This window comes from Choristoneura fumiferana, chromosome 18 (genome assembly GCF_025370935.1).
Source record: "Choristoneura fumiferana chromosome 18, NRCan_CFum_1, whole genome shotgun sequence".
NCBI classification, from domain to species: Eukaryota; Metazoa; Arthropoda; class Insecta; order Lepidoptera; family Tortricidae; genus Choristoneura; species Choristoneura fumiferana.
In genome coordinates this window covers 2987848-3014118 of record NC_133489.1, presented here as the reverse complement: position 1 = coordinate 3014118, position 26271 = coordinate 2987848, and the positions used below count along the sequence as shown (strand labels likewise).

Here is a 26271-nt window from a genome sequence, read left to right as displayed (position 1 = left end):
TGTGATGAATCGTTTTATCTGTGTCTTGGTACCGAATAGATCCAGACGGAGTCGGATCGGAGTGGAATCTCTAATACAATAATTAGGTAAGTATTATGATCACTTGAAAAAGAAATTGGGACAGATAAGTGGTGAACATTTATTTTTTTTATTTTTTATTTTATAATAGAAGTTAACACAATTTGGAATAGTGTGTATGTATGTATGTAAAATCTTTATTGTACAAAAAAGGAAACAAAGTTGACATTGAGAATATTGAGATAATAAGACAAGGTTCCTTAAAACATCCTGTTCATTTAAAAACTTGTCCAAATTTTACCGTTATGTTTCAAATGTTAGATAGGTCCAGAGTAAGTAATATTTAGTAAAATTTTTATATATATCGTGTGTTAGTAAATATCTTCGTAAATAGGTAGGTACCTACCTGCTTACATAAAACACACAGTAAAGTAGAGTGAAGATCGTAGTGTCAAGTATTATGTTCCCATTTTTTAAAATATAATCAAGGTTCACTACTTGACTCAAGTACCTTGATTATACATATTAAAAAAAAATGGGAACAGAGTACGCTATTCTCACTAACAGAGGAGGAGAATAAATATGTTTAATTTTGAGGAAAATTGTTATCATAGCAACACTAGATAAGAAAGCTATTTGAGACACTTATAATAGCGTCGTAAATTGAATTAGTTCGGTTTGTATTGACACGTTTTTTTCCATAGTTGAATCAAGCTGATCATCAAATTTTTGCTGTCAAGTCAATGTCACTGTCAAAATATATCACGGTGTCGGTCGGTGATCCCAACCGGTGCTCTCTTCTCTTCGTATTGTTTGTTGTTATCGTGATTATGACTCATAGATGAGATATCACTCATCGCTGTTTTTTTCTTGTTTTTTGTACTATTTATGTGTGCTTCCTTCTACCTGTACCATCAAGTTCCAACTAGTAGCGATTGCACAAGTTTTAGTTGAATTGAAAACATACTGTTTTTTCACAAACAACACCGTAAACTATTTAATGACGATATCAACAGTATCAATGTCCAGTTGATATCAAACAGAAATAGCGTAAAGTGCTTTCTAAGAATAAAAAGGATAGAACGATGTTGTACCCAGCAGAAGCCGGCGAGTTCATCGCGAAACACGCTCAGCACGTTAAGTTACACGATGAAGGACTCGACAAGCTATGCCAAGAGGTATTTTAACCTGTTTTTAGTATTTGGGAGTGGTTGTGCGGCATAGAATTGTTGACAGGGCCGTCATTCACCCATTAGAGGCCCTGGACACAATATGCTGCATGCATTCCGTAAATCTGATTTTCAGGCGAGAATTGAGTAGCTATCCGTTATCGTTTGGTAACGAAGTGGGGACTAGGGGGCCCGGGGCACGTGCCCAGTGTGCCCAGTGGGGATGAAGGGGCCTGATTGTTGATCCACTGTTGAAATCAGGACACGATTTTAGTCTGGAGGCCTTGAAACAATGCTAGAGTGGAGGCCCTTTGGGCAAAAAAGGTACCTCTTTTGTAGGCCTCAAGGCTCCCTCCCTTAAATCCGGGCTTGGTTGAAACTGACAGGAGGCCATAATATATAGTGTCTGGTCTATGTACCCTAAGCTCTATCACACTTTGTGCCCCCCTACTAGCACCGCTCCTCTCTAAGTGCGACATTTAGTGATAAAAAAAAATTTTACCTGTGAAATATGTTGCTAATATGCCATCCCCATTTTTAGGGTTTCAGAGCCAAAATGGCAAAAACGGAACCCTTATAGTTCGCCATATCTGTCTGTCTGTCTGTCCGTCCGCGGCTTTGCTCAGGGACTATCTATGCTAGAAAGCTGTAATTTTGCATGAATATATTTGTAAAGTATGCCAACAAAATGGTAGAATAAAAAATTAAAAAAAAATTTTTTTTTAGGGTAAAGTGGGGGTGTTTTTTTTTCTTATCCAACCCTATAGTGTGGGGTATCGTTGGATAGGTCTTTTAAAGCTTGTTATAGCTTAAATTTGAATGAATATTTTGAATGACTGAATAATTTTCCAGATGCTGCAATCATTAAATAGCAACAAACTGGAGATTCCAGACACTGGTGCAGACAGCACCCATCCATCCAAAAACCATCCCAGGCCCGTTGATTGGGTGTTTGTGTGCGACGCACTCAACTTCTGCTTCTGGTCGTACTCCGGTGCTGAGAAGTGGACGGTTGATGGGCATTCGGGGTACTATGCCTTGGAGGCTGCCTTGATCAGGGCTATTAAGGTAATAATAATAATAGCCTTTATTTAGACAGTATAAATAAGTTATTATAAAATCGTACCCAAACCTTCCTACACTTACACATATAATGATAATGGTCAATTACATTGTGCATCCTGTAATAGGATCTTTAAAACAATAATCAAACATCTTATCTTGAGATCCTGAAATCCATGGATTCAAAAATCTTAATTCTTTCTCTTATAATTTATTTCAGGATGGTCACGACATTACAAATCCACAATTCTACTCCAAAATCACAGAGGGCGAACTGCGTAATATAATGAAGGGTGACAACGAGGCAGAAATACCACTCTTTGACAAACGAGTCGCAGTATTACATGAAGTAGGCAGCATATTATTAGAAAAATACAACGGTACCTTTGAGACTTGTGTCAAAGAAGCCAATAAATCCGCCGTTAAACTTCTACAGATCATTGTTGATAATTTCCCTTGCTTCAGGGATGAGAATGTTTACAAAGGGCAAAAAGTGGCAATTTACAAGAGAGCTCAGATATTAGTCGCTGATTTGTGGAACTTTTTTGATCGTGAAGGGTGGGGAGAATTTGAGGATATCAACAAGCTCACCATGTTTGCTGATTATAGGGTGCCTCAGGTGTTAGTGTACTTTGGAGCCCTGAGTTACAGTGATGAGCTCATGGATAAGCTGAAGAAAGGTATGTTTCTCATTTTTTTGTGTTAGAAATGCTAAATGTTTTAAGTACGCAATGGATTTTAATGGGGTTTTCATCAATAGATCCTTATAGTGAATCAATAGAAAGATTCATACAAGGTGAAATTTTTTAATTTCACTTAAAGGAAGGAAAGGAAAGGAAAGAAATCTATCTATATAAATAAAAATGAATCGTTAAATGTGTTGCTAAGCACAAGACTCGGGAACGACTGGTCCGATTTCGCTAATTCTTTTTTGTTCTGTTCGTTACTGTCAGGAGAAGGTTTTTATGGAAGAAAATACAGAAAAAATACAACGGGGGCGAAGCCGCGGGCAACAGCTAGTCAGTAATAAAAATAATATATAAAAAAATTGCTTCAAAAACTATTCTTCAGATTATTTATTGTAATGTTTCGTTAAAAAACCTCGTTTTAAAAAGAGAACGCTAAAAAAAGTATGCCAAATTCCAGTTAAATGTTCAACAAGTTAGTGTTCAAAAAATGGTTTGCAATTTTTAAAACTTCTGAGATGAGATCATGTAGAGATTTCTACTCGGTGTTTCTAACATCACGCCATCTTTTTCCCAGACGTCCTCCTCCCAAGCGGTTCAGATGAGGAGATAGAAATCCGTGGCTGCTCCATCCACGCCGTGGAACTGCTCACCAAGAAGCTTCGGGACATCAAACCAGAGGTGGAAATCAATTCCAGCCTCATCGACTACTACCTGTGGTGCTATCGAAGGAAGTATGCTGAGGAAATGGAGAAAGTGCCCTTCCATAAGACTTTTGGAATATATTACTAAGGTGAAGAAGTCGTTTTATAACCCCCGACACAAAAAAGGGGTGTTATAAGTTTGACGCCAATGTATTCTGTTTGTCTGTTTGCAGCATTGTAGCTCTCAAACGATTGGACCGATCTTGATGCGATTTTTTTACGTGAAAGTAAGTTTTCTTGCGATGCTTCTTAGCTATGGTTCATTAAAATCGGTTCAGCCGTTTTTGAGATATTTAACTTTAAAATAACAATGTCGCGGGTATTCCAATTTTTCTAAGTTAGTAGTTAGTTAGTTAGTAAGTTAGGTTAGGTTATTAGAGTAGTTTATTAGGATTACCTATGTGTCTCTAGTCTTTGGATAAAGGTTAACTCTACAGTTACCATAAATATAAGTCACATCGATGTAGCTATGTAGTGAGCGCGAAACCATTGCAGCCAATAATAAATAAGGCAGTATGTTTGCGCGGGAAAAATCTTGACCAGCCATTGTTCAAACTTTCGCGCGCCATTGCGGTGACCGCCATTTTGTTCGGCGCCGCGCCACACGTCACCGCGTCAGTCAGCCGTTTAGTTACTGCATATTCTACTTTGCGCCTACAGTGCTTTCATTCTAGCATGGTCCGGGTGACAGCTGTCAATATCACAGACTGGAGAGTGTAAAGTGTCGAAACTTGAGTCGATAAAACTAATAATTTAAAATCTTAATCATAATTAATGTCATCATTAATCCGATTATTATGCTAATTTTGATGAGAATATTATTGAATTTCTAGCTTGGAATATTATTTTCCACTTAAGTAAGGCTAAACGGAGTTTACGAGAATGCTCGTTACTTACCAATTAAAAGATCTCTCTCAAGATCCATTAGGTCCCATCACTTAACGAGTCTCTGGTGTGTTACATGCATATTTCGTTTCTTCACTTATATGTGCTTTGAATTTTATTAATTGATTTTTAAAATCTGATAGTTCTTTATGTTCAAATATTTTTACGCCAGTCATATTATTCAGGCTACAACTGAAATATACTTCCATATATTTAGACTGCAGCAACTTTTTTTGGGTAAAACGAAACGGTTCATCAAGTGCCAGCCGCACCATGCTAGAAAAAAACCACTGTAATGCAATCTCTTTATTGCATTGGTGTTTACATTCGGTTTAGTTCGGGATTCGTCAACATTCGTTCTGCGCGGACGCAGATTGCTGATGTAACTAACTTATACTTGTGGTCCACCTGTACTGAGACCTTATTATCTAACGCACTTGTAATCACAATAGTTTTCACCACTCCTTTCTGTCACACGGTATAAGACGAGGGTAGAAAGAGACGGAGAATGCAATACCCATGGCCACTGGTCTTACCACAAAGCTAACACATCTTAGACAGTTTTCTATTAAGTGACATATGGTAAACATATGCTCAACGGTTGTCTTGTTTAATTGTAACACGGTAGTAAATAATTTTTAACAAGGTACATTTTGTAATAAGTACTTTGGATTTTTTAAATATTATATAATACAAAGCGGCAAAAAATCTGATCTAAATCAAATGTATGCAGAATTAGTAATTTTATATGAAGGGTGGGCCAAATTTTGTGTCGCTGAGTATATTTTATATTGTAAGTGTAATTATACAAGTATATTGACATGTTGAAATAAAACTATATTTTTGTATGATAATTGTTTATTATATTACAATTTACTTACACCTCTAATATCCATATTTTTATTTACCCAAGTATCAGTAAACATAATGATTATATCACATGTTTTAACTAAATTACGTGATATTGTCATCTATTTTCAATGCTCTATATGGCGAAAAATATTATGGAACAGATATTCAATAGAAAAGGATTTTATTTTAAGTACATTTTAACTAAAATTGCACCGTTACCGAAGTCAATTCTAAATGTTTATTGACAGTCCCAGTATTTTTATTATTATGCTTAATTATTATGGACACAACCACTAGAGAAGTTTAAAGTACCTACGATAGACAAGATAAATAATTGAAAAAAACTACAAATGTCCAGGTAAAAATCAAATTAAAACAATTTTGACAATTATTTATTTCGTAGGCTGTACCTGACACAAGTATTTATAAACAACTTTGGCATTAGCTAACTAACTATGGAAAATACATTATTTTTTACAAAAATGGCACTACATTAATATGTACATTGTAACCTATGTATTTACAAAAGAATAGTTTGTAATTTCGGAAAGCGTTCTTACATCTTAACGCTTAAGGTTTGTTGACGACGTAATTAGTAGTTATAAATTTGTATAATAGCACCCTACATTCTTATATTATAAATGGAATATAAAAGTGTATGAAAGGAAATAATATCATATCACTGTCCATATCACTACCTAATAACCGGAAATGCTTTGGATTAATGAAATAAAATTGGACAGAATTTTTAAGACGCGAGAAATAAATTGAAAGAGTTATTATAGAACCAAAAATTAAATATGGCCATGGTAATGGCGAATAGAGGCCTAACAACATAAGGAACAGAAAGATAAAATAAATTAACAGTTAAAAATAGTCAGAAAGTTAGCCTAAAACTAAAATAAATAATCGCAAACTGGGCTACAACTACATAATTTGTTTACGATGAATGATAAACAAGTCGTAGTCTAACCTCTGAAATATACAAACGCAATGTACAGAAAATCATGCCTGTTCTAACCTACTTTTATTTATGTTGCTTTTATAAACAAACTAAATAAATAATTCCAATGGGATTACTTAAAAGACAATTAATTTTTTACCATGTACCAAAATGATGCGTATTATGACGACAAATGCGATTTTTTGATAAAGTTATACAGATCTTTTATCTATGTTATCGTGCTATGAATATTGCAGGCATAAGAACAGCCATAATTTTTTTCGAAACTACTATTGTAAATTAAATGCTATATGCACTGATAGACGCTATTAAACCTGTAATAAACCGAAGCACGATAGCACCTATTTCGCTTTTAGAAGCCTTCAGTAGCTACAGTTTCTGTAAGCTCATACATATATCTTGTTTGATTTTGTATTTAAATTATAATTTCGCACAAGTTGAAAGTAAAAATATTGAGCAAATACAAAAGGATCCACAAGTAGAGATTTCCACAACACTTGTACCTTAGGTGCCTCTAAACGACCAGTATTGTAATCTATTTGCTGCTGAATTTAGATTTCAAACTCTCGAAGAATGCTAGCTTAGTCTTCAAACTGCCTGGTTCAGGTAACGGACTGCCCGGTCGACTAGACTCTTTAGTTACATCTTCTGTTCCTTCTGGGATCTCTTTGGAGCCACCTGGGACTTTCAATGGTGTCGCCATAGACATTTTGAGCTCCTCTCTGAACTCTTTGGATATGCTTCTGGCTGTTAGACTGTGCATGAACATGTTTTTGTTTGTTTTCTCCGAGAGTAGATTTTCTTTGCTCTTGTATCTTTTTAAAGGTGGTGGCTGTGGGGGCTGTGAAAAAAGTATTTTATTAAATTCCAATGAAAATGATTATGACATTATATCGCTTATAAATAATGTTGTCGTTCATTGTGGCGTTCTAAAGGGGAAGGCCTTTGTTCAGCAGTGGACGTCTTCCGGCTGATGATGATGATGATCGTTTAGATAAAAACCGTTTTCTAGAAAAGATTACGTGCAATACCCACTTTATTAGTAACTTTCTAAGGTGAAAACGTGTTTAGTTTAAATTGAAATAAAACCCATCGTTTATTAAAACAAAAAGGTAAATAACTAGTATAAGTAGTACCATCGATAGCATCGTCTTTCTTTGGTTTTAAGCGAATTTGTGAACATGAATCGCTGGATATCCCTCAAAAGATAAACTTGTCGCTATCAAGATTAAGTACTAACCTTAATTGGCTCGCTTAAGTTATCCATACTGACAAATTTCTTCGCCAATTCCTTCACTTTAGGTAACTGTGCTAGTATCTCCTCTATTTCACTAATATTCTCTAATTTTTCTTGAGCTAATTCATGTTCAACGATCACAATATCGCTCGGAGTGAGACTGTCAGCATCTTCCTTCTTATCTGATATATCAATGTTGTCGTTGCTGTCGCTGTCATATCTTGGCGGTACTGATACGTTATCTTCAGGTTTACACTTCACGATCTCCCCTGTTTGCACATTGTATATTTTGATTGAGTCTTCCAAACTGCTCGAACTTAAATATGAATTGTCTACGCTGAGATTGCTCGGAGATTTCTGCAGTTCCTCTACTGTGTTATCTGTAGACACATTTATAGGTGCTTCGTAAGTTTGTAGTATTTCTTCGAATTTATTTTCTGTGTCATCGTCTAGATACACCGGCTTGGCGGAAAACAGTGTCTGTTCATTGACGTCTTCGTATTCTATCATTATTTCTGATTTGGGCACAGGTTTTATTGTAACCTCGTTGCCAGTGAACGTCCTGTACTGTTGATTGGACGCTATTGAGTTGAATTGCTTTATAAGTAATCCCTGAAATTTAAATATCAGTATAAAACGATATATCAGATAATAATCATTCAGAATTTACTGCAATTCTTATCGTTATGAAGATAATTTGAATTTTCAATCTAAAACCCCAATTAGTCAAAATCAAAACGTGATAAACGCGTGCATTTAAGCGGACCAAAACGTGCATTGTGGTAAAGGTAAAACATAACTATGAGAACCATATCGGCTAAGATCTTATTTATTTTTGGTAACGTTATGGGTATGGTTAATGTTAGGAAAGAGGTCTACTTTTCGATGTAAGTAAAGCGAAAGGAAATGCAGTTATTGTTGCGGGATTAAGTTTATTATTTAACAATCTAAGTGTGAATCTTCTTAATATTGTTAGTAGTGCCAAGCTCCGATGCAATTAGTTATAAACTGCCAAAATCGTACAACACTCACCACTAACGGCTTGTAGTATTACTGTAGTAATAAAAGTACTGAAAATTTATTAAGAAGGGCACAATACTATAGTGCAGAACTAGAGTTCTCGTTAATCGGTGCAGTGCTGTTAGTCAGCTTACAGAGCATGCCTTGTACACACGGCAGGCAAAATGTCAAAACGAAGATATTTTAGAATTTGTTTTAGAATTTGGTTCGTCTTTGTTAAAGTCTTTCACCATTTGATTCTTATGAATGAGAGGTGATTTCAGAACGCATGTCTCCTAATAATGATTTAGTTTTGGCTATGCACGTAGCGAACATAGTAAGTAATAGAAATTCATGAAAGTTTATTGTTGTTACAGATGGTGCTTCGCAGGTCTGAGGTGTATTAGGTTTGGTCTAAAAGGGTGTCTATTCACCATAGGTCGGTATGGAAGGCCTTGCTTAGCCGCAGGCTTCCACCGAACGTATAGTTTAGCCCGGGGCGTCGCTTGGACCGCACGCACAGGTCCTCGCTGCGCAAAGTGTTGCTCCGCCTAACGTTCGTATAGCTCTCGAATAAGTCTTCTGTCACTTCGGGTTTAATAGGTATTTTAAGTCTAACTATATCCTCGTTTTCGTAACCTTCACCGTTGCACACTCTACTGGGTTCTCTTACGTGGTATGGACCGTCAGTATCGTGGGCATGATTTTCGTCAGCGCTGTCGTTTGGTCTGTCGGGGTTTTCGAATATGGGGTTTATGGCGAAGTTGGGGCTGGCATTTCTGGGGCTAAGGACGGCGCGGACGATGTTCTGGTGGAGTGCGCAGGCCTCCAGGTCGCTCAGGGAGGAGCTGGCACTTACGGGCGTTGTCAGCTCTACATCGAAATTATCTAAACTCGTCGACTTGTTTATGGATGACACGGAGCTAGTGTCGCTGTAACCCTTTTTGCGGCTGCCAGAGCTTGCTTTCGCCTCTTTCAAGTAATAATCTCGACCGTAACTGCAAATTAAACAAATCTCTGTTCCGTGTCTTTTGAATAAACCTAACGCCATTTATGTTGAGGCACTATAATTTGAATAATATTGATGTAAATTTGAATAATCGTTTATATTTAGGTAATGTAAAATATCTCACCGCTTGTATTGTGGAATTTCCTCAGCCAATACATCTTTTAGGATCCTTGGAGATGGACTTTTTGATCTGCTTCCATTCATATGAATGTCCTCCGTGCTGACACTCAAAGATGGTCTACTTTTCTCTTCTTTGACTGGGATTTCGTCTTTCTTTAGCTTTTCTTTCCCGTCTACAACGTCTACTGTTGGTTTGTCATCGATTTTTGATTTGGAAGTTAGCGTATCAAATAGTGATGAGGTGCTTTTTGATGACAAACGCTTTTGGATGGCTTCAGGAGAGTAAGGGTTGTTTGGCATTTCGACGTAGTTCAGCCATTTCTTTCGCTCTCTGTAAGCTATGGATCCTGAAATAGACGAAAATTTAACAAACTTACTTTTGGTTAAGTTAAGTATGAGTCTATCTGATATTGTTTTTGCATGTTTAATTGGCGCATGCTTAGATCATTTGCTGGTATAATGATGAATAATTTTAAATTACTACGAAAATTACCTGGTATGAGGTCATCTTCATAATCCGTATCACGAGTTGGTATTCTAAAAAAAAAACATACATTATTATTATTGATCCAAGGAAAATACTACACCAATACTTAATAAAGTTACATCCTGTAGGCATGTTTATAATCGTTAATCATAAGACACAAACTATAAGGATGATTAAGATATGATAATATGTTTTTGTAATAAATATAGTTACAAAGTTGTTTTTTCATACTGTTGCGGTTCATCATCGAAATGTTTTCTGCGAAGGCTGTCGGCGTATCTCTGTACTGGCAGTGTGACTGTTTCTTCGTATTCCTGTTCTCTTTCGTGACGACTTAGCGTGCTTGTGGGTCCTGAAGTACCTAGAAACATATTTTCATTTATTTCTTCAGTGGTACCAAATATTGAACATTGAAACTCACAATATTTCTAAATATGTAGGATGTAATCGAAATAATTCTGTGATCGTCAATTTTATGTTATTAAATTGTAAATTTTGTACCTTTAATGTTTATTTTGTTTGTATTGTTGGTAAAAACTTCGTCATTTTCTTTCGCCTTCAGATCTTCAATATAACTGTCAACGTTACCATTCAAAAGAGTTCTGTGTATTTCTTCTTTTAGCGCGAATTCAGCTTTTGTTAATGGACCACTGTCGACACCAACAATTAAAACGGAGTCGTCACTGTCCGCTTTACCAACAACATTGCCGTTCATTTTCTCTCCGTTTGCAGCGTATCCTTTAACTTCATTGTTTACAACATCAACTACCTGATTCAGCATGTATTCCTTTTCGTCTAGCTTTTCAAAATCATCAGACCCATCAATGATGGTTAAGCTATCAGGCTCAAAGTCGAGCGTTTCGTCGATCATTGGTGCTCCGCCAATAACATGCTTGGAGTCTAAGACTCTTTTTATATCACTTTTGTAATCTATCTCCTCTTCTGTTTCACTGGCGTTGTCGGAGAGGTCTGTGGTGTCGTCGGCATCTCTGTCACCTATCATGGCTTTGAATTCTGCATTCGAATTGGGTACCAGCATTGGTACTGGTACGGACTGCATGGATTTTATCTTTTTCTTCTGAAACAGCCAGTTTTCTTCCCATGTGCCATCGATCGGTTGAATTTCGCTGCCGGAAACTTCGTCGAAATCGCGGTCGTCATTGTCTGAAAAATTAAACAATTCATTTAAAGTCGCTTAGATTTTACCAAGCGCTTTGTTCTCGCGGAATTCGTCATAATGCTTTAGAGTAGAGTTATGAATAAAACATTATGACCCAGGAAATAAAAAAAAAACATTGTCTTGTTCAAAGTCAGATTTAATCATTTTTGCGATTACTGTTTTCTTGTCTTGAGTAAATGTATATTCCTTTATTTACCGGTCCTAGAGTACTATCGCCAACGTTAAAGTTATCACGTCAAATAATTAACTTAAAAGGTGTTTCACCTCCCTGTGGTGTGTTGTGTGTGATGTGTTGAATAGCATCACAGATATCTTCTCACATAAGATAACAACTTAAGAGTGGTGCATTGGGTGGTTAGTCTAGTTTATAAGCTTTCAACGTGGGTAACGCATTCTTGTGGACGTTGAAGACTTTTAGGGTGACAGTGACAGACGCTCAGATCAGAATGCTATAACTATAACCTACTTATAAGCAATATGCCTGTGGTTTTTATTTGGTTTATTGATCTATGTCACAAGTTATATCATCATGCTTACCTGTGTGGTGAAGGTCCCCGTTAAAGTCCGGGAAGGGCGCGCGTCTGGGCAACTCCAGCGCATCCTCTGTCGCTCCCTCTTCCCAATCAGATACGTCATCCTCTTCGCGGAGCTGAAATGATCCAGAACAATTGATTAGGTCAGATCTAGTATCTGAAGTATCTACGATCCATGGAATATACTTACCCCCTTATTCATAAAACTTAACAAGCCTATGTGCTTTGTCCCTTTCTAACAAATACAAATGTCGAAGTGAGATAAGGACAATTTTAGGGCATTTTAACTAAAATAGGTTTGATATGAATACTTAGTCTTTGTTTTGGTCTTTAAAGCGGTAGACTCTTTTCAACTTTTAGGTAGTAGACTATGTTGGATTTTCAGGTAAGATAGTAGGTAGTCTATGTTTTAAACTTTTACGTCTAAACAGTGAATATACTTACGTACGTATTATGCATATATACATCGTTCTTTAACATAAATAATTTAATAGCTAATTAAATGTCAATGAATCAAAAAAAAAATTGAAATTGCATTGAATTACATGTCATATTGTGAAAAATCGTGAAACTGTATTTCTTTCATATCTCCAATTACCATGTTTATATGCAAATAAAATCATTAATGATTAAGAAAAGATAAATACTTGAGAAGTAGTGAGTTGTAGTGTATAGAATAAATTAGAGAAGCATACCGGTCTGCTGATGTCTTTCCTTCCCTAACCTTCTCGTGTAAGAAAACCAAAGAAGCTTACCGGTGGGCTGATGTCTCTGTTTCTGTGTCTGGAGTGCAGGGAGGGCGGCGAGGAGCGGTCCGAAGGCGAAGGGCTGGCACTCGCAGAGTGGATGCCGCTGCTGCGCCCTCCCGACCCTTCGGTCTGGTAGCGCTCGATTACCTATGGACAAGGTTTCCGGTTAGTTAGCCCATGTAAGTGTAAGGCCAGTGCTAGTTTTGGGTTAAAGACACTAGGTCCTTGCTTGATTTACTTGTTTCGTTTTTAAATTTTATATGAGGTGATTTATAGGAGATAGGGGTTGTCAGGAAAAATCCATTATGTGCGACTGGGACTGGGGTTCTCGCGGCTGCACGTCTCCAGCTTTCCAGTGATAATTACACACCTGGAACTTAACATGACAATAATACACCTAAAAGAGTAATATTACTGATTGACTGGCAGATAACACACCACATCCCAAATCATCATCTCATCAGAGACCTGAAATTTGTACCTAAATAAGATACATTCCTTGAGGACCATAAAGGAGCACTAAGGATGTTTTTGTCGAAATCTCTTTAGAATAGCAAGCATATGCACAGGAGGAAGAGAACCTCGGAGGCGGAGGTGAGGTCACAGCCCTATTATAGATAGTATAGATTGCCTAACGCTATTCATATTATGATCGATAGCCAATATGACAGTCCAAATGCAATCTGACATAAACACAATAATATCATCTACATAAACGGCTTTCTAAAAACAAACTATGATAAATTCAAACAATTAGCATAAAATTGTGGAAGATTACCTCACGGAACTTTGGAACGAGATTATAAAGGTTATTGAAGTTAATTACAAACAATAAGACAATAAGTTTTAGTGATAAAATATTATCAAAGACTATAAATAAGGAACACGAGGGTAATACGTGGGGACCAGGAGGAAAGGTTTGTAGGGTCTATGTACCATCAGCCAAATAAGTGGTCTACCAATTTTTAAACAAGTTCCTATCAAATGAATATGTCGCTAAAGTCGACGGTATTCTATATCTAAAAGTTTAAGATACACGCTACCATCGAAAGCAAGAGATATATTTGGACAGTTAAATATATTTTTGGCGCTCAGTCATCGGAAGAAATTTATTGCAATCCTTTGCTGGCCTAGACAGACCTAGACATAGGTCTCTTCAAAGCGCTACTAACGTACTAACCCCAATCTTGCATTCTGGTCTTCTCGTTAGTCAGTTCTTACTGTAACTATTTTTGGCGGAGAGTATTATATTTTTTAAATACGCAATGAAAAAGCCAAACAAAACCTTAACATCGCTCCTGTATGGAAAGCTGAACATTCCGCTGAAGAAATTGTACATATTCCACTAGTGCCACTTAGTATTTGAGTTGGGGTACGTCATGAGAATTATAGTTCCCACACCGCCAGACACTTTCGCACTGCGCCGAGATATCAGCGCTACGCTGCGACTAAGCAGCAATAGGGCTGGCATCTTGAAGAAAATAAAAGAAAATGCGTATACCTAATTGTGTCTTTCGAAAACAAAAAAAAAACTGCAGCTTAAGACGTTTTCTTCCCAAATCTATCGACGCGAAATTGATGTCCCTATACCTACCTACCTGTTATTGTAATATCTGGTTGGATATTTAATAGTAAGTAACACACACACACAAACATCACGCCTGTGTCCCAAATGGTGTAGGCAGAGCACACGAAACGTACCGCTTTCCACTTTTTTTAATATTTAATAGTAAGTAAGTACAGTAAAAGAGCAAAGTAAAACGAATATGTACTGATTTTTTAATATTTTATGTTCTTAGTAGTTACTACTTGTATCTAATAGTGTATAATTATTATTAAAATTTGCAGCTTCCAAAGACCTGTGTTATCCTCGCAGCACGAGAAAAAACTGCGTATTATTCATATTTTATAAATCGTTTTTTTTTCTAAATACTTCCTAAACTGTGCTTTTTTTATGAAAAAATGTGAGTTACGTTTTGCTATACTTAATTAAAGTCCAGATAGCCAAGTGGTCCTAACAACATAGAGGAAAGGTGTTAAAAAAAAGGACTAGCCGTTAGTTTGCGATTTTAGCGTAGGTAGGTACTACTTATCACATTTGTACCATAAATTTAAACAAATATGTAATGAGCACTTAAAGATATAAAACTACGTGACAATAACATTATGTTACAACTTACATGTGTCATATTTCTACATAAGTAATAGATAAATAGGACGCAACATTATTATTATTATTTATTATTATATAATTATTTACTATTTATTATTTATTTTCCATTCAAACATAGGTACGTACTCAAACATGAACACACACACTTATATAAGTACTCTCAAACTTTTGCATTTATAATATTGGATTAATCAGCGAAGCGACTATTTCATTTATTTATTAAAAATATGTTTTGAAATTAATATTGTGAATACTAATGTTGCAACCAACGTGGCATTAAAGGAATGACTTTGGACTTTTAAAATTAAAGAGACAAAATACAATGGGTAGGTATCTAGGTAGTTGCACAGATTAGCATCAACATACTACTAAATATATTACAGAGATGTTTATTTTTTCAAATTGTTTCCTTCACGTTACAACAGAATAAACAATAAACGCAAATATAATAATTATTTTAAAATATTTTTAAAATTAAATTGCATGGTTTTTGGTTGTTGCTCGTGTGTTTTGTTTTGGGGGGCAGTGCGCCCCGTGGGGGTCACGCCCTCCCTCGGACCTTAATTTTGCTGAATTCTTCAGGCAATACCTATTAAAACTAAATATTATGTAAATTATCCGGCCATAAAAGTTTTTTCACAGCTATCACTTTTATCATATTCTAGAAGCTTAGTTGCTAATACCACGTACTGACGTCAAGCCATCGCTTGTCGCAGACATATCCGGGTAGGAACTACAATGACTATTGTATATCTTTTATACTATAGCCTGTAATATGTCCTACTGTTTTGGTGGACAAAATACTTACTGTTGGTTGGACTTAAGTTACCGTCATTAATTAACATAAGGCTTTCCCTTTCCTCCGTCACTTTTCCCTATCCTGTGCATGATTATGCTGATTTATAAAAAAAGTTGTGTGCGGCTTTGCACACGTAAATCATTGGCCCAGTAGCTGAGTTTAAATTTCGGGATTACTAAAATCCCGTGGGAATTCCCGAAAATTAAATCGTGGTTTTCATTGACGTTACCTGCGGTTTAGAGATTTTATCCCTATCCCGTGGGAATATCTGAATTATAAAAAAGTAAAACCGACTCCAAAAAAATAACAAAAAATGGAACCGACTACAAAACCTTGAAAATATTTTTCTAGGTACGTACTAGCTCGAAGTCGGTGACTCAGCAGTCAGCCAGCACGACCCAGCAGGAGGGATTGAATGAAACCCATGGTATGTAAAAGAGGTAGACGACTATTGTCCCACTCCTGCTGGCGCGTGCGTCGTATTTTTTTGGAGTCGGTTTTACTTTTTTGTCAAAAAAAATCTTTATTAGTGATTTGTAGCCAAAGTACATCTCATAACGATTCCATTAAGCCCAAACACGGCTTAGTTACGTTGTTTTATAACAGAGTTCCGTTGCCTACCTTCCGGCTTCAGCATCAGATCAATCATTAACTTAAAGCTTTTTCTTAGTCGCTTATCTAGGTTTAGTAATCATGATCGTTTATAGACGCGCGAGCATTACTTAGCTTGGACGAGTTCCATTGGCCATCTACGGTCTTCTTCATCAGGTCCAGTTTACCAAGTGATACTTTCTGAATGTAAATGCTTGTCTTAATGCTAATAATGTCAAAATCGCCATAGGTGTGCCTATAAATTTTGAGGTTTGCCCTCGATTTCCCTAGGATCCCATCATCAGATCTTGACTTGGTGACAATGGGACCACCTCAGAAGAGTACTCTTTCGAATAAAAAAAGAATGTTGAAAATCGGTCCACAATTGACTGAGTAATCGGTGAACATACATAAAAAAAAATATAAAAAAATACAAACATTGGAACATAGAACCTCCTCCTTTTTTGAAGTCGGTTAAAACGTAGCTTATGTTTTATTCCAGATGTCCAGCTATCTACATACGTAATTTCATCCAAATTCGTCCAGCCGTTTCAGCGAGAAGGAGTAACAAACACAACTTTATATTTTTTTATTTAAGTAGGAAGGATAATTAATGGCTGTACTTGCACTGTCATCCAAAAAAAAATTTACTTGTACCAAGTTTCAAATCGATGCCACTAACTGTCGAAGAGTTCCGTCCTGCGGAGCCAATCTTGGCCAGATCACTGAAATCACACAACCAGATTGCATTGTTCTCAAACTTACATGAGAATGCCAAGTTTCCGTTATGTTGATACTAAGGGTGGTTCAAAAAATGATAATTTGCAAGTTTTAAAATACCTACCTATAATTGAACGTTGCAAGTTTTTGTCGATTTGCTAATTTAAATAGTTTTATAAAAACAAACCAATTTTGTAAAAAAAAAACTGTAGTTCTTCTATTGATTTTGATGCATAAAATAAACGATTATTTCTATAATGAGCTAGTTTATTAACTTTATTGTGTGATTTTGTTTATTACACCTCTAACACGCCATTATTTTGGAATTAAATAATAATTCAATGGAGTAAAGTGAGTGAGACGTGCGCACAAAGTAACAGGCAAATCAGTTTTTTCTTAAATCGGTCATTATGTTTTCCCCTCAAGTAGTTAACAGTTTTTTTTTAAACCACAGGTATTATAATAATTAAGCAAGTAATTATCAACACTTATTTACCTGAGTATAAGCGACCTTTAGAATAAATAATGAAAAAAAAAACAAATAATACTTACGTGTAATAATACTGCAATAACATATAACACAACAAATGAGGCGTACACTAGAATTGGTAGAGATGCTTCCATTTTGAGATTTTTGTTTGAGATCAATAATAACGAAATTAGAAAAAATAACCTATCTACGCACTTTGAAACTATAAATAACCCTTTTATCAATTCGTCACGGAAAACAACTCTTTCGTTTCGCGCGCGACTTTTTTTTACGGACCGAGTGTTTTCGGCAGATTAAGATGGCGGACGCGTCTCATAATTGCATTAATAATTATGCACAGTAAATAACTTACCATTGCTTTATAAACAGCCGATTTGTTTCAAGCTATCACTCTATGAGACTAACGTTATCGGAGGACTTATCTTTAGATAGAGAGCAGGACAAGCGATATGTAATATCGTGAAATCTTTTTCGATCTGAGCGAAGACTGATTTGTACACGGATGTTTTTTATCTGTATTAGTTTTGGAATAATGCGCGGCGGCCGGATGTCAAAAAAGTGAGCTAAGGTCAACTCAGTTGTTTTTTTCTTTTTAAATTTTCAGCCAGCACTTTAATTCTAAATCTAAAAAATGCGTGTTTTTCGTATTATTCATACAAATACCTGCCCCGGCCGGAAATCGAACCCAGGACCTCAAGCTTCGTAGTCAGGTTCTCTAACCACTTGGCCATCTGGTCGTCAATGTTTAGCAGTGTCCGTCTTCCGGCTGACAATGACCAAAGACCAATTGAGCAGACGTTCAATTGAAAACAACTTCGGCGGATTTCCACTGCAGTCGACAGTAAATAAAAATATTTGTACCGACGACAAACATATAAACAGGAAAGGAAATAAGCATTTAAAGTAAGCAATGTGCGTATTGGAATTTGAAAACAGTCTAATTTGAAAAATCACTTTAGACATTATGTAAATTAGCCGGAAGACGTATATCTACTGATGGAGACAGTTCGTACTTATATAAGTCTTTTGTTTTACTAATTTAATACAGAAACTAGAATATAGACTGGACACGACCGGGTAAAGTGGCTTAAAACCGAATAGTCTAATCTAAGTGCTTATCGTATTGTCAATCACGTTAGGGCGTGTTAAAATATTTTTGCCTATCTAGAGAGCTGTCATGCTTATGATGAAGACTGTATACCCATCAGTATTTGCTAATCTATTAATTTTAAAGGAAAATCATGCCTTCAGACCTAATGCCACTCCAACCACTACAGATCATCATCAATACAGCAGCATATATCAGTCCACTGCTAGTAGACATAGGCCTCCTCCGAGGAGCGCCGTTGCGCCCTGTCCTCAGCTCGACGCATCCAGCTACCAGCCAGTCTTTCGCAGATCGCCACTCCACCTGGCCGGAGGGCGTCCTACGCTACGTTGTTTCCTCCAACGGTTGTCGGTCCTTCGGCCGCTCACTGCTACTTCAACTTCCTATTCTCTGAGTTATGTCGATGACATTATAGTTTGGTGTCGGATAGTCTCGTTGCGGATTCTATCCTTCAGAGGAACTCCGAGCTTAGCTCGTTCCATAGCTCGCTAACCACAACAGATGCGTGACATTTATACAACAGGAATACCTCAACATGATTAGTGGGTTAGAGATAGCGGTCCTTCAATTCGATTGATTGATTCCCTTTTGCAACGTATCGTAAAACCTGTCGTGAATAAATTAGTTTTAGTATTCGCAAAATTATGCCGTAAATTTGCTAATTGTAAATCGAACGGCCTTCAATCTGCCACTCCGTTATCTGCGTCTTATTTATCCCTTAGATAGTGTATCTTTACTTCAATCTGAAAGCAGATCGATCGATTTATTTATGTAACAGAGAAATCGATAAACAAACCAGGTTGATGAAATTTACACGATTCTTTTTTTACTAACCTGTACTCACAACTTTAAAAGGCTACTAAATCCCTTGGACATTCTCTAAAATGAAGGTACTTAAACGTAACAGCCGTGGTGGCCTAGTGGTTTGACCTATGACCTCTCAAGCAGAGGATCGTGGGTTCAAAGCCAGGCTCGCAAAATGAGTTTTTCAAAACTTGTATGCCAAATAACATTTGTAATTTACCACGAGCTTTACAGTAAAGAAAAACATCCGCGTAATTAAATTAAAAAAAAACTACATGAACTCTACCTACTCTTAAGAGTCATGCACGGTCGTGATCATCTACCATAAGCTGAACTTAGATACGTAAGTTATTAGTCGGTTTTAGAATTTAAAAAACCGGCCAAGAGCGTGTCGGACACGCCCAAAATAGGGTTCCGTAGTCATTACGAAAAAATCAAGTCATATTTTTCTAAGGATTTCGTATTTTATACGGAATCTTCCAAGTTTAGGTATATTTTATAGCTTAGGCTGCTATTTACTCTTAAACTACTAATAATTCTCAAGCAAACTTAGCCGTTATAGTTTTCCTTGTATGTACTTACTACCATCCTGATTTTTTTCAATTTTTTCCACCCACTGGTTTGATTTTAGAGGGGGGGGGACGCTCAAATTTTAATGAAAATCTGCACTTTAAAGTTGAATATTTCGCAAACAAATCACTGAATCGAAAAATCATCGTAGCAAATCCCTAATGATTTTAAAAGACCTATCCAACGATACCCCACACTATAGGGTTGGATGAGAAAAAAAAAACACCCCCACTTTACGTCTATGGGAGGTACCTTAAAAAAATTTTTTTTTAACTTTTTATTGTACCATTTTGTCGGTATAGTTTACATATATATTCGTGCAAAATTACAGCTTTCTAGCATTGATATTCTCTGAGCAAAGCCGCGGACGGACAGACAGACAGACATGGCGAAACTATAAGGGTTCCGTTTTTGCCATTTTGGCTCCGGAACCCTAAAAAGTTGTGATATTATGTGATACAATAATATACCGGTTGGTAGCCCTTAATTTACCTCCATGCCGGTAAAGAGTTGCGAAACGTTATACGGATTCAGCGAGGTTGTTTACACAGTTAAGTATGTTCCTTTTAATTGATTGTAGCCTGATTGAAATAATTACGGAGCAAAATTGAATTTTTTTACAACATAATTTTTATCAATCAATCAATTTTTAAATTTTATTTATGGGGATGCCTATGTCCCACAGTATTACGATGTTTAGGTACTATTACGTATATTATTACGAGTTATTACGATGCTGATGATGTCGAAGAACTAAAGTTACACATAGCTAAAAATGCATATTGAAGGCAATGAAGGCCACATCGCTCGAAGAACAGATAACCGTTGGGGCGAAAAGTCCTCGAGTGGCGGAAAGGAAGACGACCGTGGCAGGCCTCCCACCAGGTCTGACGAATCGTTAGCGTTGAACGAGTTGTCGTTGAGGAGATTTTAGCAGTGGACGCTTCGGGCTGATGATGACGATGATGATGACGATATGATGTCAATTTTTATTTAGCTAGTGTTTTGTGAGTAGACCTCACAGAGGACTGAAGGGCTGGCAGCTTCCTCAGACAAAGAATTAGCTTAGCTATTCAGAGAGGGAACGCTAACCTATCTTCGGAACGTTGGCTAAAGGAACTCCTTTAAATAAGTTTTTATTTTTATGTAGAAACCTTAATTTTAGGATCATTAGGTTAATTCAGTCAATTACTTAGTATTATAATATAACAGCCGTGGTGGCAGAGTGTTTGACCTATGGCCTCCCAAGCAGAGGATCGTGGGTTCAAACCCGGCTCGCACCTCTGAGTTTTCGAAATTCATTGCGGAATTACATTTGAAATTTACCACGAGCTTTACGGTGAAGGAAAACATCGTGAGGAAACCTGCACAAACCTACGAAGCAATTCATGGTGTGTGGAAGTTCCAATCCGCACTGGGCCCGCGTGGGAACTATGGCCCAAGCCCTCTTTTCTGAAGGAGGCCTGTGCCAGCAGTGGACGTAATAGGCTGGATGATGATAATATAACTCTAATAGGGAATATTACTGCAATTTTCTGCCGTCAGAGTGCAGCACTAGCACAAAACCGTAAACAGCTTTTTGAGTATCCTAAATGCCATAATATATATTATTTCAATTAAATTTTTCAAAATTTATAGCTCTATCGTTACTTTCGATGTAAATATCATGTAATTTTGTTACTAATAAATATAGGTATCATGATTTAATTGAAGATTACTCATTTGCAATTCGAAACTAGCCAACCTTCACCTTGGCCATCAAAAAACCCAACCACCGCAAACATATAATTCTTGAACTATAAAACCGGGCTAGCGAGAGTAGGGCTCACAAACTGAGGGTTCCGTACAAAAAAAACAAGCAAACATTAGATTTGTACACTATTTCATAAGTATCTCTATGAGAAACAATGTATTTGTTGCGGAAGGTGTCAATTGTGCCCTAATATTCATTTAATATAATTTATTCATTGTTGATTTGAGATCACCAATAAAATACCTCACACCAATTTTAGTCTGCTAGGTACAATAAAGGATAGAACTTCCATGCGGTCCCGTGAAAACAGGTCTTGACGTACTGACAAAGGGATAGGGAAGTGATATTGGGTTTCTTTTGAGGGCTCCCTACCTCAAAAGGAAAAAAAACCGGTACCTTTATATAATCACAAATTTTTGATGTCTGTCTGTCTATCTAGGTAACCATCTTAAATGACGCCACACTGCATCGCATACATTATGTTTCAGAGAGGGGCTCTACTAACACGGATATTCATAGATACCTACAAATTTGTACGGAACTCTTGGTCCGCGAGTCCGACTCGCACTTCGCCTATTCTGGACTAACGGAACCCTAAAAACCAAGTCGCGGTCATGTAACCATGATGCTATCTCGTTAATATGCAGTAAATATACTGCACACTCATAATTTATACATTTTGCCCATTCTTACTGTTTTTTAGAGTAACTGTGCGTCGGCACTTAAACTAAACGGTAACTGGCACCCATTGCATGTTAAAAATGGGAAGCTCGGCTAACAATAATCTTAAACCTATACAATTAAGTAAGAGTTTAATTGATAAGGAAATGTATGGTAAAGTTTTTTTTACTATAAATTATATTTTATACATTTGCAGAGTATACTTTTAGAGGTGACTTGAAACAATGAGGGCTATCGCGTATGAATTCACCACTAGAGGCGCTAGTGTAGCGTGAGGTCTCCGAAATGTCAAATCTCATAGTTTTTGGGTGAGCTACGCGGGTTTATTTATAATTAGAATAATATTGTGAATATTTTGCAATATCTGAAATTAATTATGGCAAATATGCGTTCCGGGGCAATGAATGTCTGTGTTTTGAGACAGTTTTGTCTTTCGGAAACCTTTATCCTCCCTTTTTTCCGAACAAAACGGGGACTATGCAACACTGTGGCATGCTCGATATTTTTATGGTACGGTTTTAGGGTGTATTAAATGTGATTTAAATCTAAACTTTGTTTTCACGCCCGTAATAACAGACTTTGAAAGCCATACTTAAAAACCTCACGCAACAGTGCGCCATCTAGTGAGACAAAAAACGATAGCCCTCATTCAACTGCACACGATTTGAACTGTTTAAGCCGGTTAGTTAAAGTTAAGTTAGTTTTTAGATAAGGGCTTGCCGTGGCATAATGCTGAGTGGCGACCTGTTTAGCGTCATGTATGTCTTGTACTTGTTCTATGTTTGGTTTTATGGCGTTAAATAAATGTAAATGTATTTTCTTCTATAATTTTTTATACAGAAATAGATTTGCGTTTGACCACAATCGGGCCTGATGGTATGCGAACATGTGGACTAAGAGAAGCACGTTTCCCTAATAAATGCCCATTCACCCTAGATTTGAAGACGGCCAGACGTAGCGATCAGGGAACACAGCGGCAGAGCATTTCACTCTTTAGCTGCCCGGATAATAAAGAACGAGCGAAACGCTTTGTGCGAATTTTGGGGGGTGTCTCTACAAAATTGTATTTAATTTGACATAAGTATTTGTTTGTATGAAACTAGGTCGTGTATTAAATAGGTCATAATAAATCATGTTAGTTCAATTTTACCCAGTTCTTGCATTTCTGTATAACTAGCCGAAATAAGTAGTAGTAACCCAAATTTAAAACGGACCCTACTTTTTTTTAGAACTGATAACACTAATGTTCAGATAACTGATGACCATAACTAGTAAAGTTCATGAATGAGCTATAAAGCATTGAATCCTTGCTGTCCATTACTGGGTTCTACTGTGCTTAACATGTCCATGATTGGAGCCGTCACCTTAATGCAAGTAGAGTGCTGTTGCTATAACAACATCACAGTACAGATTTATTGAACAATGTTTTTCCATCGTTTTTTGTCGGATATGTTCCTCCATTAGCTTCAGTAAACTTCGGTAAACTTTTTTATTATTCGACTGGATGGCAAACGAGCGAGTGGGTCTCCTGATGGTAAGAGATCACCACCGCCCATAAACATCTGCAACACCAGGGGTATTGCAGATGCGGTGCCAACCTAGAGGCCTAAGATGGGATAGCTCAAGTGCCAGTAATTTCACCGGCTGTCTTACTCTCCACACGGAAGAAATGGAGAGGTGTAATTCTAACCCGACACCAACGGGTTCGGGAGACGGCTGAAACGCTCGAATAATCGCCCATTCGCTACATCACACACACACACACACACACACACTTAAACCTAGCTAGTTTGTTCATTTCATTTCGTAAAAACTGCTACCTACCTGTTATAATCTATGGAAGAGCGGAGTTTCCCTATACAGGCATTGTTTGCTTACCGGGAGGCTTCATCCCCTAAATTGTAAATGTACGTGTATTTTATAAAATAAAGAATTTTGTATTTTTTTGTATTTTTTGTATCTGTACCCTGATAGATAATTTGATCATCTATACTACAAACTTGTTCAAAATAGCAGTGGCCAGTAGATCCTCATAGGTGTTGTTCTCGACCGGCGCGGCCGCGCGAGCGCGGCAGCGCCGCCGCTTCTTCGACCACGCGCGCCACCAGCCGCTTTAGCTGCGCGTGGGCATTGCTCGCGCTGGACGGCGCGCCCGTGCGCGATGGGGGGAGGTCTGCGGAGAAAGGGGGTAAAGGTTAGACGGTGATACATTTAAAATACGGAGTTACGTAGAAAAAAAACAGTAATATTAAATTATGAATTATTTCAACTCCAAATTTTGTTAATTTTACGCTCATCCCGTGAAATCCATATCGAAAATACAACTGAAACATGGATACATAGAAAAACCATAAAAAAGAGACCAGCGCTGGGAATCGAACCCAGGTCCTCAGCATTCCGTGCTGCGTGCTGTACCCTTACAACACCACTGGACAGTGTGTGTGGTGTTGACGTTTCTCGATGAGGGCATTAGCCTAGCCTTAGCCTTCTTATTAGGGCATGGATACCGGTTTATTACCGAAAAACCGGATACCCGGTCATTTTTCCCCTCTTTTAATACCGGTATTAAATATCTACAAAACCGGTTTTTCGATTTTGACTTGTGCTTAAAATAGTAATAGTTGACTTTAATTTCAAACAGAAGCACTTTTAATAACTTGTCTTCAGACTTATGGCTTTTGAAGTTACTTACCTCTTAATCTACTTTCAAATTTCAAATTTACCGCGCACAAGTTTGCTTTGCTTATTTGTAGTGTAACCTTTCTCGAAGTTGGACCTACCTAACTGGACCGTTTGTCCAGGTATACATAGTCGTCAACAACTTCGAGCGCAGAGCCCCGACTATTGCGGGAGTTGGGACAACATGGACATAAGTTAGACATGACTTTCGTCTTGCCGATGTTCATTTTTAGGCCAACTCGGTCGGAAACTGCTGAGGTCGGCGAGCATAGCACTGAAGTCTTCCATGGTCTCAGCCATGACTACAATATCGTCGGCGAATCGAAGGCGAGTGAAGTACCCGCCATTAATGTTGATGCTCGTCCTTTCCAGTCCAGAACCTTAAAAGCATCCTCCAATGCAACGGTGAACAGTTTCGGAGCGATCACATCTCCTTGTCTGACTCCCCGCTGCAGAGAAATAGGCTTCGTGCTCTGGTCATGTAATCGGCGCGGACAAAGTGGCGTTTTTTGTACAGACACTAGACACTTCTACACTCCGATATACCGGTAGTCAACTGCACCGCTGGAGAGCCTGCATCACAGCCCATGTCTCGATCGAATCGAAGGCTTTCTCGTAGTCCACAAATGCAAGCAAAGGGGAAGTTAATACCCTTCGGTCTTCTGTATAACCGCAACGTACATGTGGTCTACGGTACTATAGGTTTCGGAAGCCGTCTTGTTCGGGAGGCAGGAAATCGTCAAACCTGCTTGCGAGACGATTTGTAATGACCCTGAAAAACAGCTTGTAAACATGGCTCAAAAGTGAGATGGGTCTATAATTCTTCGGCAAGGTGTTATCACTTTTTTGAAGATGAGCACACCACTGTCTTCTGTTCCATGCTTTCGGCCCCCTTGGTGGAGGACGGAACTAAACGGCGTCTTACTTAAGGTCCTTAAGGACTGGTTTACCACCCGCCTTCAAGAGTTCGGCTGTAATGTTCATCGTCACCGGGGCTTTGTCATTCTTAGCTATTTGAGGGCCAATACTAATTCTCTACAGGCTGACGTCTGGGATGTCTTTCCTGATAGTGTCGGGTTTATCTAGCCCTCGGGTCTTTAGCTAGATTTTCGACGGGTGTTCGGGTTGTCGTGTCGCTATCCATACGTTTTTCCCCCAAACAGCTCAGGTTTGGATGAAATGATTCTGCCGTCGGTCGGTCTTTCAACTTCATTATTAACCTGCTTTGGACTTACAGACAGATCCCTGG

The 26271-nt window shown here is 37.6% G+C and overlaps 2 protein-coding genes across 14 annotated transcripts in view; one reads left to right on the top strand and one right to left on the bottom strand.

Annotated features, from left to right (window-relative positions):
* The first annotated feature begins 792 nt into the window (after positions 1–792).
* LOC141438228 (queuosine 5'-phosphate N-glycosylase/hydrolase) lies at positions 793–5372 on the top strand. Its single transcript, XM_074102017.1, has 4 exons — positions 793–1196; positions 2040–2255; positions 2470–2929; positions 3513–5372. Exons 1-4 carry the CDS (start codon positions 1104–1106, stop codon positions 3725–3727), a joined length of 984 nt encoding a protein of 327 aa, XP_073958118.1. The 5' UTR covers positions 793–1103; the 3' UTR covers positions 3728–5372.
* A 382-nt stretch (positions 5373–5754) lies between these two features.
* LOC141438207 (uncharacterized) overlaps positions 5755–26271 on the bottom strand; it is a 53205-nt gene continuing 32688 nt past the window's right edge. For 7 of the 13 annotated variants that reach the window (XM_074101974.1, XM_074101973.1, XM_074101976.1 and 4 more), the window contains exons 4-12: positions 12661–12801; positions 11910–12021; positions 10694–11356; positions 10406–10553; positions 10199–10242; positions 9710–10052; positions 9436–9574; positions 7581–8189; positions 5755–7181 (exon numbers count right to left, since the gene is read on the bottom strand). In XM_074101974.1, the coding sequence (XP_073958075.1) occupies positions 6876–7181; positions 7581–8189; positions 9436–9574; positions 9710–10052; positions 10199–10242; positions 10406–10553; positions 10694–11356; positions 11910–12021; positions 12661–12801 (2505 nt within the window). In that variant the 3' untranslated portion in view covers positions 5755–6875. Of the gene's footprint in view, positions 7182–7580; positions 8190–8609; positions 9575–9709; positions 10053–10198; positions 10243–10405; positions 10554–10693; positions 11357–11909; positions 12022–12660; positions 12802–17489; positions 17738–17779; positions 17840–26271 lie in introns of those variants that run through there. The other 6 variants (XM_074101983.1, XM_074101982.1, XM_074101981.1 and 3 more) reach the window with 6 other exon arrangements.

Coding starts and splice junctions, on each gene's coding strand:
- LOC141438228 (XM_074102017.1), top strand. CDS start 1,104: ATGTTGTACCCAGCAGAAGCCGGCGAGTTCATCGCGAAACACGCTCAG. Junction 1,197..2,039: donor TCGACAAGCTATGCCAAGAG/GTATTTTAACCT, acceptor ATAATTTTCCAG/ATGCTGCAATCATTAAATAG. Junction 2,930..3,512: donor CATGGATAAGCTGAAGAAAG/GTATGTTTCTCA, acceptor TCTTTTTCCCAG/ACGTCCTCCTCCCAAGCGGT.